We start from the raw sequence: 15,771 nt of genomic DNA, 5'->3' as shown, positions 1-15,771 counted from the left end.
AGGTGGAGGTTGCAGTGAGCTGATATCATACCACTGCACTCCAGCCTGGGTGACAGAGCAAGACTCTATCTCAAAGAAAAAAAAAGAAAAAAAAATTTAATTAAAATTTAAGATGTATTTCCTCAGTCACACTAATCACATTTCAAGGGCTCAATAGCCACATGTGGCTAGTGGCTACTGTATTGGACAGCATAGACAAAGAACATTCCCATGAGTGCCAAAAGTTCTACTGGACACTACTTACTCTAGGATAGTATTCAGGAATTCTTTAGTTAAAAGTTTTAAAATCTTTATACTTACTAACTGTTACTTTGTCCTTATCCCCCAACATAATGTTGTTTGGTGTCAGATCTCTATGGACAATCCTCTTCTCCTTGTGTAAGTATCGAAGAGCTAAGCACAGCTTGAAACAATGAATAGAAAACAAATTTTATTTCCCCCAACATACATATAGCCAATGATGACTACTGCACATCTTTAAGAAGCCAGCTCAGAACTTTACTGTTTTAAGAAAAATTTAATGAAGATAAAAGCATACCTGTATAAATATTTTCCATAGTCTTTCTTCAGTAAAATGGTAATGTTTTTCCTTCAAAGAACTGAAATGCTCTCCAAGCGGGGCTCCTTCTATAAGTTCCATAACTATGTACAACCTATCGTCTATATAAATATCACAAAAGGTCATAGAAATTTAAACTCAATACAGACATCTTGAAAAAGTTTACGAATGAGAGTTCAAGCTTCCCAATGTCTGTGCGGGACACTAACACTAAGAATTAGGGATGATGTGCTAAAATATGGATCCACTCAGCCCTGGAAGAGGTGGAGGTGAGGGGGTCTTAGGGAAACTGGGGCCCAGCCACTGTATCTTCTGGCTACAGGCAACCCCTTAGCATAAGTTTACAATGACAAATATGTCATTTTCTATGTATGCCAGGATGTGGAATGATTGAAAGGTGCCACAGAGAACAAGTAAATGATCTCCAGTCATGGAGGATTCCCTGAAGAACCTGTAAGCCCATACTTCCTCCCAGCAGTCTAAAATTTAGCCTCAGAGCAAGTCAGACATTCAGAAAATTGCATTTTCAACTGTGTTGTTTCATAGTCTGATAGATTTACCTTACAGAATTTTACACTGGAATAATGCCATGGTCTTGCAATGACACAGTTGAAAATAACACACGATAGAAATTTCTGTTATGCCTTTCAAAAGCAAAAAAAAAAAAAAAAAAAAAAACTGGACTTCTCTAGGTTTTATCTTATGGATACGGAGAACTTCATGACTGATTGTGTTTGTCTTTTTGCTTTGGATGCCAAGAAACAAAGGAGTAAATTCTACTTCCTCCTCTAAAACCAATAGGGTTTATTTACAATGGGATGTGATATGCGTCTTTTGAAACTATGGGATGTATACAAAATATGTGTGTAGAAAATGTTGACAAAAATGGAATCATACACGTTCTGCAATTTATGCTTTTTTTCATTAAGCAGCTTTATATTTCAGTACCCACAGATCCATACCATTCTTTCTGCTGGTTGTATGGTATAGCACAATATGGGTATACCATAATTTATTTAATCATTTAATTTTCTCATCCTTCATTCCTCTTTATTGCAATTTCCTAATATATTTTATCATATTTTATGTATTTGTAAGCCATTTCCAATTCTTTTTTTTTTTTTTTTGAGATGGAGTCTCACTCTGTCGCCCAGGCTGGAGTGCAGTGGCGCGATCTCAGCTCACTGCAAGCTCCGCCTCCGGGGTTCACGCCATTCTCCTGTCTCAGTCTCCCGAGGAGCTGGGACTACAGGCGCCCACCACTACGCCCGGCTAATTTTTTTGTATTTTTAGTAGAGACGGGGTTTCACCGTGTTAGCCAGGATGGTCTCGATTCCTGACCTCGTGATCCGCCCGTCTTGGCCTCCCAAAGTGCTGGGATTACAGGAGTGAGCCACCGCGCCCGGCCTTTTTTTTTTTTTCTTTTTGAGGCGGAGTCTTGCTGTGTCGCAAAGCTGAAGTGCAGTGGCGCGATCTTGACTCAGTGCAACCTCTGCCTCCCAGGTTCAAGCAATTCTCCTGCCTCAGCTTCCCAAGTAGCTGGGATTACAGGCGCCTGCCACCATGCCCAGCTATTTTGTGTGTGTGTGTCTATTTTTAGTAGAGACAGGGTTTCACCAGGTAGTAAAAAAGATTTTGTTTTTTATATTAAGACAATTTATATCACTTCAGTACAAGTCGGAAGGCAACCTTGATTTGTTTGAAGGGATATACACTAAATTATAGAAAATTATTTTAATATCAAGAACAAATGGCTAAGGGGACAGGATTTACTGCATGAGTGTTAGCACTGAGTTTTTCTGAGTCATCTAGGGGAAGGGAGATGGGTAAAATGCTAACAAATGCCAAAATACACACACAAAAGGTTTTCTTAAATAACAATAGCACCGATAAAGAGGTAGTCCGGAAGCCCCAGTCATTGCCTTATATCTCTTTAAATCATTCTTCAAGTGGAGATTTATTTCGACATTTCATTTGTGACACATATCATTAAAGCTTATCAATACTTGTATTATTTCTGTCATAGGCCCTATTTAAAAAAAAAAAAAAAAAGAGTGGCTGAGTTTAGCTTTATCTGTGTTTTGGTTCTAGTTCAGCATTCCAAAATACCTGCAGAAAGCAAACCTGCCCGCCTGCAGAATCAGTCTGGCCTCCATCGCCACCTTGTGGCATTTACCTGAACTTCAGGTAAAAGAAATAAAGACCTAGCTCTCTCCAACTTATTTTGGGGATGGAAAATAACACCTGAGTCAACAAAAACAACTTTCTTTCCTTAAGGAAACCACCATCTGTTAGTTTTCTTTTTCCTTGGTCCTATTAAGTGATTTTTTGTATATGAGAATAGCAATAACTATTTTGGTTTGTTCATGTGTTTTTCACACAGGGAGCTAAGTATTTTATAACTATCTTCAGGTCACTGACTAGGTCACTGTTTCACTAGTCAAGAAAGTGAGGCTTCAGATCATCTACTGTCATATTAACAAAAAAAGGTCAATAAAATAGTTGATTAGGTTTCTTCTGTGACATTTCGATATGAAAATATATGTGACAAAAATGTTTCCTTATTTAGAAATATCATGAAAACTCATACTTACTTTCCAGAAATGTTTTGTAATAACGTACAATGTTGGGATGATAAAGCTATAAGAAAATAAATAACAAACATGTGTTGCACTGCTTCAAAATACAAGTTTTTCACTGACTACTTAGTTGGACTTCATGTTTGAAAACTACAAATAAATTATATTTATTTACAAAACTAAGTATTTCAAGATATCATCAAACTGAGATTGTTGTGATTTTTAAAAACTTGTGGCTTATAAACTGATCTGAAAATAGCAATCCTATATAGCCTTATTAAATAAAATTAAAAACGTTCTATCACCTAACTTTACTATCTAACTTAACCAAGAGAACTATAGAGGTAGAAGGAATCTTAAGAATTCCTTTAGCATGCCTTGTCACAACCCCACACACAGACTGTATAAAGGAGAAAAGTGAAATGAGGTAACTTCTGTTGACTACAAATATTCATTGTTCTTTACCTCTCTCTACCATCTAAATATTTATATAAAGTTTGTGCCTATTTACACTATTTCTGTCTTTCTATGCTCTCCAAAACGATTAGTAGAAAATGACATAATCTAAGAGTCAACTCAGTTTAAATCATAATAACAGTTGACAAGGACTTCCTACTTAACCAAGCTTTAGTCAGGCTCCTCTGAGTCCTCTTCGTGACTAGGCCTCATCCTTGGTCTGTCAGTTTTAGCAACTTATATCCTGCTAAGTCAGTTTGTGGAAAAATTTCCCACCCTTGACATCCAATTAAGTTTCTCATCCACTCACCCTTGATATCTAACCAAGTTCCTCTTAGTAAACTTCCATCCACTGACCCCCCTCACCCTAACCATTGGCTCTGAGTCCCCAGCTGTCCAGTTCTCGAATTCAGAGTTGAGTTCAATCTCTCTCCTCAATTACAATAGTTTGACTTCTATTGCAATAGTATTGAATAAAGTCTTCCTCACAATTTTTAAAAAATGTCTGGTGCAATTTCTCTTTGATATAAGAATGTTAGTGGAATTTCTAATTTTTTAATTATAAAAGATCATTTTCTAGAAGAATGCCAATAATTTTGTACTTTTTGCTTATAATTTGAGTTTCTAGATAAAATTTGTCTTAGAACAGTCACCATCACATCAACAAATGGCTTGCTTGCATCTCTTTTTGGTCTTTCTGCAAGTCTTTTTGAAGGGAGATTGCTAGCTGTCCACCAAAAACCTGCTGTCCCATTGCAATACAGTTGTAGCTGGACATGGCTTCCCAGTTAGAGAAGACTTCTCAGCCTCCCTTGAAGCTGGGGGTGAAGCTACCACTCAGTTCTGACCTGTGGAATATGAGAGGAAGCATGTGTGCTTCCTGTGTGAACTCTAAACCTTGGGAATAGCCCTCCATGCTCCTCCTCATCCCACCTCGGATGTGAGCATGGCTATGGCAGTTTCAACCACACAGATGAAGACAATGCACTAGGAGGTAACAGCACAAGAAGAGAGAAAAAAGCCTGCGTCCCCAAATGATCACATGGAGCAGAGAACACCTTCAACCTGGTTTACTCACTTTGGGATTGTTCCGTGAAAAAGAAATAACCCACTGTACTGTGAGTCCTCTTTCTAAGCACCTGCATTTGGGATCCTCTTTGTTAATGCAGGCTAATCTTAATGTACTCTCCATTCTAGCCCCATTTGTTTTGCTTCTGCCTGCCACTACCTCCTCCTTTAAGGACTCAATGTTATCATCCTTTCCATCAGTTTGATCCTCTAGTGAGAGGGCAATTTTGAGTTACCTCAAAGCCCAAGCATATGCTCCTATCTAACCCTAGTTTGACAGTTTCTTTTCTTAGGAAATGTGCTAAAACAAATAATCTACTTCATCAACTAGCAAGTGGCCAGCAGACCTTAAACAATATGTGACCAGGTAACCAACCAGAACCATATTCTGGACCTGGCTCACCCACAAGGACTAAAACCATATTTGGGTCCAGATGAAAACACTGGACTGGCTTAGGTCAGAAGCCCTGTTCTAGCCTTGTGCTACAATGAAAGAGCACACTGTGGAAGGCTAGATGACCATACAAACACATGAACAAACTACACATGAACAAACTTTTTAAAGTCTAGTCTATTAGTACATAAAATCAACTATAAAATAAGCAATTAATGATAATATTTACTATAATGTACACACTGGAGTAGAACTATCGATTTCTATGAACAAAGTTCTCATGTTTATGGAATTCAATACATCCCAACACAGATGCTATGCAAATGTGACCAGTGGAGGACAAAAGCAGCAAAGCTGATAGTGCATCACAGGAATTATAAATGAACAGTATTTGTGATGAATGTGCAAATAAGGAAGGCTGAAAAAGAAACCAATGTGTTCTTGGATCACACAAAGAAATCCCATTTCTCTTTGAAAGGTTTATTCTTCCTCCTCAAACAAACTTGCATAATGAGAGTTAATTGAGCTGTTACATTATGTCAGAGTATTCTGCTCATGCCAATAAATAATAACCCATTTTAAAAATCTACATTTTAGATTTAATAAAGTCATATTTGAGGAATGTTAACAGCTTGGTTCCATTTGACAAAAGTCAAGAAACTCTTAGTCATATTTCTATGTATGTAACTAAGTAACCAAATATCCTAAAATATAATGAGAAAAGAATAGATATGCTCACAATGAAAAGGATTTCTCATATATGATGCATTCTGTACTGTAAATCCAATTGTTTTGCATCCATGACCCTGATATAAACTCCAGACAGTGTTTTATGCTTCAGTGTCAAGCCTTAGGAAAAAAGCTGGCAAAAATATCACTGCTTCAATGTCAATTATTTCACCTGGAACTAGTTCATAAGCAGCATGGACAAGAGCACCACAATTCTACTTTCTTGCAATGACATGTATTTAAGAAAAACATCTTCAGAAACAAGGAAAACATTTACCTGCTCTTTAATTATTGTTAATTCAGAAACAATATTCCTTACGCTGCTGTCTCGATCTTTCTTATCCTTTCCAAATGCTGGGTTATGTAAATTGACCTCTTTCATTGCTAGAAGATTTTGACCACTACGCTTTCTAACCTAAAATAAAGAAAAACAACAACAACAACAAAAGAAACAGGGAAAAGAAGGAGAAGATAGAAAGGGGAAGAAAGAGATAGACTAACGAAGTCACATGAGTAACTAAGTTATATAAATAAGTCACAGAGCATTTAAAGTTCCATCTGTATTTACATTAAGCTCAGCTCAAAACACTGGCATCCCCTGGGTCAGTCTGCAATACTTAGTAGCATTTTTTAATTTAGAGATTGCATCATGCATTGGGAGAAGCTATTTTGAATACCTTTGTGAGAGATTAATAATGCCTCTTGTCTTAAAAAGTCAGCGGCCAATTTCTAGAGCTTACAGCTAAAACAATATTAGTGTGGCTATCTCTGTTTGACAAAAACAATCATTCTAATTTTCATACCTATTTGTTTGCTATTTTTCAATGACAAGAGTTGCAACTCAATTGAATATCGGTGTGCAAGTGTGACATCCTGTTTGGTTGGGAGTATCAGAAATGTTCCCCAAGGGGAAAGTCACCTTGTAAACACAGCCAAAAGCTCCACTTCCAAGATGATCCAAAATCGCATAGTTGCCTATATATTTCGAAGGAGCTTTGTTCTGATTAATGCTTTCAATATTTTCAGCAATTTGCTTCAGTTCATCCTCCTAATCAAAATATAAAAAGGAAATGGGTTTCTGTGATAAATTCCATCCTGACTACATAGCAGCCCGCCAAAATATTGAAAACTCAGGACTTACCACTAATAAATTCAGCTTGGATACCAATTCTTCATAAGCACTGATATCACGTACATAATGCCCTATGTCAATGAAGATCTCAAACAAATCTGTGGGGAAAAGTCTACAGAGAAAATTATACACACTTACAGTAGAACTTGGACACTGTTGATCATTACTTCCCTTTTTTATTTTTTTGAGACAGAATCTCACTCTGTCACCCAGGCTGGAGTGCAGTGGAACGATCTCGGCTCACTGCAAGCTCCGCCTCCCGGGTTCAGGCCATTCTCCTGCCTCAGCCTCCCAAGTAGCTGGGACTACAGGCGCCCGTCACCATGCCTGGCTAATTTTTTGTATTTTTAGTAGAGATGGGGTTTCACCATGTTAGCCAGGATGGTCTTGATCTCCCGACCTCGTGACTGCCCGTCTCGGCCTCCCAAAGTGCTGGGATTACAGGTATGAGCCACCGCGCCCGGCCCATTACTTCCCTTTTGAATGCAGCTCACTCATTGATTAATTACATGAAACAAACTTAACTTCTTTTGGTTATCAACAACCTCGAAAAAATACACTATTTACAGTTTTTGAGGGGTAAGAAAAAAACAAATGGAGAAGAAAGTTCTAGAGATCTGCAGTACAACCTCGTTCTTACAGTTAACAACACTGTACACTTAAAATTTTAAGAAGGTAGATGGCATGTTAATATTTTCACCGTAATTTAAAATTAGATATGATACAGATTACACAAAAATCTTACTTGTAAGATATTTGGGGCTATAGGTATTGAATATATTAGAAGGAAACATTTATTAGATTTTTTTTGGGTGTGGAGCACTTTCACAAATGTCATTTAACTCAGATTTTAGTAAGAAGTAAATACTAACCCAACTTTTCAATAAAAGTTTCATGAAAATAAAAATACTGGTACATGAAAAATAAAACAAATAAAGAGATTCATTTATCATTCCCAAGACACTGGTTTCAAGGGCTTTTAAAATATTTGAGTTCACTAAAAGAGATGGTTTAGAGCTTTGAAATGAAAGATTATAAAGAATAAGTAGCTGGGTGTGGTGGCTCACGCCTGTAATCCCAGCTCTTTGGGAGGCCAAGGCAGGCGGATCACCTGAGGTCAGGAGTTCAAGACCAGCCTGGCCAACACGGTGAAAACCCGTCTCTACTGAAAATACAAAAATTACCACACCACCAGGTGTGGTGGTACATGCCTGTAGTCCCAGCTACTCAGGAGGCTGAGGCAGGAGAAGTGACAGAATGAGCCTCTGTCAAAAAAAAAAAAAAAAAAAAAAGAGAACTAATTTTACTTTATTTTCTTCTAAATCCAAATATAGTATAGAAATAAAGTAACAACATAAAATACTCCATGCTTTCTGCAATTGATCTCAGCCAAAAGGCTGAAAAGTGATGCTCCATGCTTTCTGAACAAAAAATGCTGTATTAACTCAATACTTTATGTCTATTCTGCCTTATTAACAGAATTTTAATAAAAACTTGGGCCTATGATTTTGGCTAACCCACTTAACTAAATGGTGTGCAGAACACCAGTGAGGGAACCAGTGTTTGCTTCCCGAAATGGTGACCTTTTGGTCAGGCTCACCAACACAGTATCTTGACCCCAGAACATCCAGCCTCCCCTTCAAATGAGCTCCTACACCATCAAAGACACACACAAAAATAGTTTGTTTTCCCTTTGATTAAATTCCCTTTGATTAAAGGGAAATTACCAGATCGACTTTCAAATTTCTAGCTGGAAAAAAATAAGCTCATATTTTAATGCCATCTTTTAAAAATGTTATTATCTTTAATTATCAAAAAGAAAACTAAAATCATAGCAGTCACATGTAATTAAGGGGAGTTGTATTGATATAGCGATTTCCGCTCTTTCATCATCATTCTGTTAATATTCAGTGTGGCTGGATACTGAATCACTACAGTAGCTCACTTATGTCTGTGAAATAAGAAATCTGAAGACACATGGTTTGCATACTGATGCATTATTTTCCTTCTGTTGCTTCTAAGCCAAGTATGTGAAAACAGTCCAATCTAATGATCTCCTAAACATAATGATCACTTATATTTCTCTAACCTCATACCTTTTAAAGAGTGGTCTGTTTCTTTCCATACTGAAGAGAAATCTCAAGGCTCTGAAAGCATAACACTAGAAAACAAAAGGATATGTGATTCTTAAATGGTAGCTCAACAAATTACAACTTTTTCAGGAAAGAATTAACAGGAAGTAAACATTAACATGACTTTATTGTAAGTGGCTGGTCCAAGTTGGAGCCAAAGCTTGTAAGTGAAAACAAAAAACACCAACACCTGGGGTCATTCCTGTATTTAAAAAGTGTTTATGTTGTAGAATGCTAGGAATATTGGCCTTGCTTCACTCGGTACTCGTCATTAATTTCTTTCTAGAAAGTATAAAATGAGTACAGAGACAAGAAATAAAATTCCAATGCTGAGAAAACCAAATGTCTAAAGATTTCCAGGAGCTCAAGGTTTATTTTGTTTCTAGCCTGCTATGTATACCTCAATATTTATATGGTTTCTGTGAGAAAATAAACACTAGAAATGATGACATATAAAAATAGCCACAGGCACACTGGACTCAAACTTGACAAATTAGTCTCTTGAGTAAAGAGTCTTAAGCATTCCCCAAATAGAACAATCTACAGTAACTCTCTAGAATGCTCAGAAAGAGGCCTGTGAGCCTTTACCTAGAAAAAATAAACATCTGACATTTTGCAGTACTGAGAAAAAAGAGTGTGCCCAGCCTGCAGCGTGCATGCACAATAGGCCACCGTTGGAGAGATCAGGGTCTGCTGAATCAAATCTGGGATCATTTACTAAAATCAGTGATCTGAACACAGAAGGGTCCCAAACAAAATTGCCCAGAGATGTGAGGCTGGTAACAAAATGACATGAAGGAGCCAGGTGAGAGCAGTGGAGACTGTGAGAAAGGGAGAGCATGCATATTCCTCAAAAGCCCTCCATCTGGAATTCTAAAAAACTCTCTACTGGCTTAACAAAATGTATCTGCAGGATGGGTTTGTCTTTATCTGTTTAACAGCACAGTGTCATATATCTGTGATGCACTGAAGAAATCAAGTTCCATGCCTGCACCTTCCCATTGGTAGCTCTGCAAAAACCCCCACCCTCCAGCACAGAGACACCCCCAAAGCGTCTGCTGGGTTTGGCCATCATTTTGGATGATAACTCTTAAATCAGATTGGAGACAAAGGTTGTTTCTTTCTTCCTTTTCAAAATGACTTGGGGGAAAAAAAAAGATGAGATACAACTATTGCAAAGACTAACTTTAAATCAGATTTTGACATTAGGGCCACTGCCCCCCACCCCCGCTCTGCCAATACCCACTCCTCAAAAACGAACATAGAACCCTGCGTAACTGTTCCCCTTTCTTACATGTGAGGCCTCAACTCCTGGAGCACTGCCTCCCCAAACCACACACCCCAGTTCCACTGAGCAGCTCACCCTTTACTCAGCTCCCCCAACACCCACTCCTCAAAAATGAATGTAGAACCTGCGTAACTGTTCCCCTTTCGTACATGTGAGGCCTCATCTGCTGGAGCACTGCCTCCCACAACCACACAACCCAGCCCCACTGAGCAGCTCACCCTTCCTTCAGCACACTCTAAGCTCACAGCTTTCACACTTGGTACAGGCTGTTCCCTCTGCATGGAATGCCCTTCCACCCTGCAGCAGATGCCGTTGGTGCCCCACCCAATATCCCCTTATCCACTTGGCAAGTCCCTTCTCATCCATCAAGATCCATGATGGCAAATAATTTTCCCCCTGTTGTTATATTCTGACACATAAGGATTGCATATTTTTTAAAAAATAGAACTTATTGATAAGCAAAGAAACACCTAAATAAATCACGTAATTCTCCCACACAGAGAAACCACTGTTAAGCCTTCTGCATTGTTTTAATATTAATTGATTCCATGCCGGTCTTCCTTGCCAGATATTTTTCCCTCATAGTCAGTACAGGGGCCAGTACTAACCTAAACATTCTAAAAATCATAGATCATTTTACCATAGTTACCCAAGATTTCAATAACTTGATATTGAAGGACAATAGACATGTTTATTACCTGTAATAGATTAGTTTTTGCTGCAGTCTTTTGCTTATTTGGTAAAATTAATTTTGCTATTGTATATACACCATTTTCCTGAAAGAATAAAGGGGTCATACTATGAGTGACAACACTGTAGTGATACACAAGCAAAAAGAGGCAAATAATCTCAAAAATTAATATCAAAGAAGAAATATTAGTATAACTTTGGACCTTGAAGTAAACATTACAGGACAATATTTAAAATGTCAACATAACACTTTTAAACACAAACGAGTACAACTATAATCTTAAAATTTCAACTGTCCGTGGAGAACCAAGATTGTAATAAAGTACATAAACGTAAAGTGATTCAAATACCTTAAAAACAAATAATAAGAGATTAAAAAGGGACAGAGTAAAGGTGTCCAAATATCTTAGATTTATATCTTTGATATTTATTTATATCCTTAATTACTACAACCATAAAGGGAGAAATTATATTCCAGTTATTAATTTATGTCTTTATTATAATCTTGACATCTTTCTAGTTTTTTTAATTGAAATATACATACGAAGGAATGAACAAATAATAATACCTTACAGCCGCTTTTCTATTATCTAGTAAATATATAATGCACTGATCTTTACTATGTGCAGGCATTCATATTACAACTGCAAAGAGCTTTATTTGCCTTATTGCATCTAATCTCTGTAACAACTCTGAAATTAGTCTATAATTTCCTTGTTTTATACATGAGAAAACCAATACTTAGAGCAGATACATTATTTTTTTAGAAGCCAAGCCAAGAAGTAATAATTCCAGGAATTGAACCTCAATCTGGCCAACTTCAAATGCCCTGCTCTATCAACTACCCCCTGATCTGCTGAGTTTCTCTTATGTCCTAATTTAATCACTGATGAGCTGATCCCTTACTAACATGTATGGATCTTGAAGTTGGATATCGTATTGACACAGCCAAAAATGGTTTCTCTGTAAAATTCACTAAGTAGGAGGTAACTTTTGCAATAGAAACCCATATAAGGGTTGTACATATACGTGTGTATATTTATTTATATAGATCTATTAATTTATATTTATGTGTATGTATTCATACACACACAAACATGTACATATAGCTGTACATATAGTAGATTAATTAGTGGATTATACTTTGCAAAATCAGTTTCTTGGCAATAAATATTTTGTTTGCTGTGTCTCAATCATCATTTTTAACTTAATAATCTGATGCATAGTCTTAATCAAAATGACTGCTGTCCTTACCTTATGGTATTCTATAGGCCCAGAATTAAAGCAATTTAGAGTATCCCTTTCAGAAAGAAAAAATAAAAGGGACTGCACATAACATAACGAAGAAACATCAATTAACCACATGTCAGTCCTTTTTAAGTCAAATGAGTTAAAGGAGGAAGGACAAGAATATAAAGTAAGACTTTATTAGTTAAATGAGAAATGTTAAAATAGTTTTAAAATCACATGATGGGAATCCCAAAACCTATGTTCTGGGATACAGACTGTACCATAAGGTGAATTGACTATGAATGGTTATGGAGACCTGACCTTGAGAAGGAGTACTCTCACCTGAACCACCTGGTGGGCATTGGTGTCATTGAGCACCAGCTCAGTGAGGGCAGCACAGCAGGCTGGAATGACAACAATCAAATGCATAGTGTGCATCATTACAATAAATATACTTTCACATAAATACTCTTACTCCATAGGGTATTTTTATTATTTTGCTATTTTTATTAGCAAAGTAACTTCTCAAGAAACACTAATTTTCCTTCTGGCACAGCTCTGGAAGAAGAGAAGTTGACTTGTAATGGCTTCTAATTCTCCTCCCCATGTAATTCATGCGCATGTCTACTCCACAGCAACCATTTATTGAGCACTTTCTGTGTACCAGGAGCAAGTACTGCATCTGTCCATTTCATTGTAATCCCCAGTGCCCAACACATGCCTGGCACTTAGCAGGTGCTCAACAAATATATCTATAATGGTTGATAAATAAAAGAATGCTTTAAATATGTTATCCAACTCAATCCTTATAATAAGAGTATGCACTGTGATTACCAGTGTTACTGGTGAGAAAACAGTTTCAAAGAGTTACTAGACTAGGCCACACAACCAGTAAGTGGAAATGACCAGGAGTGCAGCCCCAGTCTGCCAGACGTTAAATCCCCAGCCCTAAGCAGCACCACTCTTGCCTCCTGACAGCCACAGTGGCAGCCTTTGGTGGCATTTTGCACTGAGATACTTGTGCTCTCAGAAGTATGCCAGACTCTATAGCACAGAGCTCCTATAAAGGATAATTCCATTTTACTGTGCTAAATATTTTACATATATTCCCATATAATTCTCACAATGATCTTCTATCACTGATACCATGATTATCATCACCATTTTACATAAGCAAAACTGAAGCTTGGAGAAGTTAAGGAATTTGCCCAAGGCCATATAGCCATCAATGAGGGTAGAGCCAAAACTCAGACCCTGCTCTTAACCCTTTATGTTTTTAATTTTTATTATTCCATTTTTATTTAGGTATTAACATGGTTTCACTGCATCCCCACCCAAATCTCATCATGAATTGTAATTCCGACAATTCCCACATGTCGTAGGAGGAACCCAGTGTGAAGTGATTGAATTATGGGGGTGGGTCTTTCCTGCACTGTTCTTGTGATAGTGAATGAGTCTCACAAGATCTGATGGTTTTAAAAATGGGAGTTTCCTTGCACAAGCCCTCTCTTTGCCTGCTGCCATCCACTTAAGATGTGACTTGCTCCTCCTTGCCTTCCGCCATGATTGTGAGGCCTCCCCAGCCATGTGGAACTGTAAGTCCATTAAACCTCTCTTTTGGAAATTGCCCAGTCTCAGGTATGTCTTTATCAGCAGCATGAAAATGGACTAATACAGTAAATTGGTACCAGTAGAGTGGGGCTTTGCTGAAAAGATAACAGAAAATGTGAAAGTGACTTTGGAACTGGGTAACAGGCAGATGTTGGAACAGTTTGGAGGGCTCACAAGAAGATAGGAAAATGTGGGAAAGTTTGGAACTCCCTAGAGGCTTGTTGAATGGCTTTGACCATAATAATGATATGGACAATGAAATCCAGGCTGAGGTGGTCTCAGATGGAGATGAGGAAATTGTTGGTAACTGGAGCAAAGGTGACTCTTGTTATGTTTTAGCAAAGAGACTGGTGGCATTTTGCTCCTCCCCTAGAGATCTGTGGAACTTTGAACTTGAGAGAAATGATTTAGGGTACCTGGCAGAAGAAATTTCTAAGCAGCAAAGCATTCAAGAGGTGACTTAAATGCTGTTAAAGGCATTGAGTTTTAAAAGAGGAACACAGCATAAAAGTTTGGAAAATTTGCAGTCTGACAATGCAATAGAAAAGAAAATCTCATTTTCTGAAGAGAAATTCAAGCCAGCTGCAGAAATTTGCATTAGTAATGAGGAACCAAATGTCAATCCCCAAAACAATGGGAAAAATTTCTCCAGGGCATGTCAGAAACCTTTGTGGCAGTCTCTCCCATCACAGGCCTGGAGGTTTAGGAGGAAAAGATGGTTTCACGGACTGGACCCACGGTCCCTCTGCTGTGTGCAGTCCAGGGACTTGGTGCCCTGCATCCCAGCCACTTCAGTCATGACTAAAAGAGGCCAAGGTACAGCTCAGGCTGTTGCTTCAGAGGGTGGAAGCCCCAAGCCTTGGCAGCTTCCATGTGGTGTTGAGCCTGTGTGTACACAAAAGTCAAGAATTGGGGTTTGGGAACTTCTGCCTAGATTTCAGAGGATGTATGGAAATGCCTGGATGCCCAGGCAGAAGTTTGCTGCAGGGGCGGGGATCTCATGGAGAACATCTGCTAGGGCAGTTCAGAAGGGAAATGTGGGGTCAGAGCCCCCACACAGAATCCCTGCTGGGGTAGTGCCTAGTGGATCTGTAAGAAGCAGGCCACTGTCCTCCAGTAGAATGGTAGATCCACTGACAATGTGCACTGTGTGCCTGGAAAAGCCAAAGAAACTCAACATCAACCCATGAAAGCAGCCGAGAGAGAAGCTATACCTCACATAGCCACAGGGGCGGAGCTACCCAAGATCATGGGAACCCACTTATAGCATCAGCATGACCCAGATGCAAGACATGGAGTCAAAGGAGATCATTTTGGAGCTTTAAGATTTGACTGCCCTGCTGGATTCTGGACTTGTATGGGGCCTGTAGCCCCTTTGTTTTGGCCAATTTCTCCCGTTTGGAACAGCTGCATTTATCCAATGCCTGTACTCCATTGTATCTAGGAAGTAACTGACTTGCTTTTGATTTTACAGGCTCACAGGCAAAAGGGACTTGCCTTGTCTCAGATGAGATGTTGGACTGTGGACTTCTGAGTTAAGGCTGAAATGAGTTAAGACCTTGAGGGACTGTTGGGAAGGCATGACTGGTTTTGAAATGTGAGGACATATGATTTGGGAGGGGCCGGGAGTAAAATGATATGGTTTGACTCTGTCCCCACCCAAATCTCAATCTTGAATTGTAACTCCCACAATTTTCATGTGTCGTGGGAGGAACCCAGTGAGAGGTGATTGAATTATGGGGATGGGTCTTTCCTGTGCTGTTCTCATGATAGTGAATGAGTCTCACTTGAGGTCTGATTGTTTTTAAAATGTTTTTTTTTGTAAAACCACTGAAAGTGCACTGAGTTTCCCTGCACAAGCCCTCTCTTGCCTGCCATCATCCATGTAAGATGTGACTTGCTT

At 38.5% G+C, this 15,771-nt stretch overlaps 1 protein-coding gene across 2 annotated transcripts in view; it reads right to left on the bottom strand.

The window, feature by feature from the left end:
* Nucleotides 1-15,771, bottom strand: part of NEK10 (NIMA related kinase 10) — a 259,175-nt gene that overhangs the window by 174,286 nt on the left and 69,118 nt on the right. Inside the window, exons 15-23 of one of the 2 annotated variants that reach the window (XM_012511285.2) lie at nucleotides 12,600-12,661; nucleotides 11,036-11,113; nucleotides 9,014-9,078; nucleotides 6,927-7,029; nucleotides 6,705-6,833; nucleotides 6,063-6,200; nucleotides 3,154-3,199; nucleotides 539-660; nucleotides 301-403 (exon numbers count right to left, since the gene is read on the bottom strand). In XM_012511285.2, coding sequence (XP_012366739.2) covers nucleotides 301-403; nucleotides 539-660; nucleotides 3,154-3,199; nucleotides 6,063-6,200; nucleotides 6,705-6,833; nucleotides 6,927-7,029; nucleotides 9,014-9,078; nucleotides 11,036-11,113; nucleotides 12,600-12,661 — 846 coding nt within the window. Of the gene's footprint in view, nucleotides 1-300; nucleotides 404-538; nucleotides 661-3,153; nucleotides 3,200-6,062; nucleotides 6,201-6,704; nucleotides 6,834-6,926; nucleotides 7,030-9,013; nucleotides 9,079-11,035; nucleotides 11,114-12,599; nucleotides 12,662-15,771 lie in introns of those variants that run through there. The other variant, XM_030812248.1, reaches the window with a different exon arrangement.

This window comes from Nomascus leucogenys, chromosome 4 (genome assembly GCF_006542625.1).
Source record: "Nomascus leucogenys isolate Asia chromosome 4, Asia_NLE_v1, whole genome shotgun sequence".
Classification (NCBI taxonomy): domain Eukaryota; kingdom Metazoa; phylum Chordata; class Mammalia; order Primates; family Hylobatidae; genus Nomascus; species Nomascus leucogenys.
Note: the sequence above shows the minus strand (reverse complement) of the source record. Positions and strands in the feature narration are given on the sequence as shown.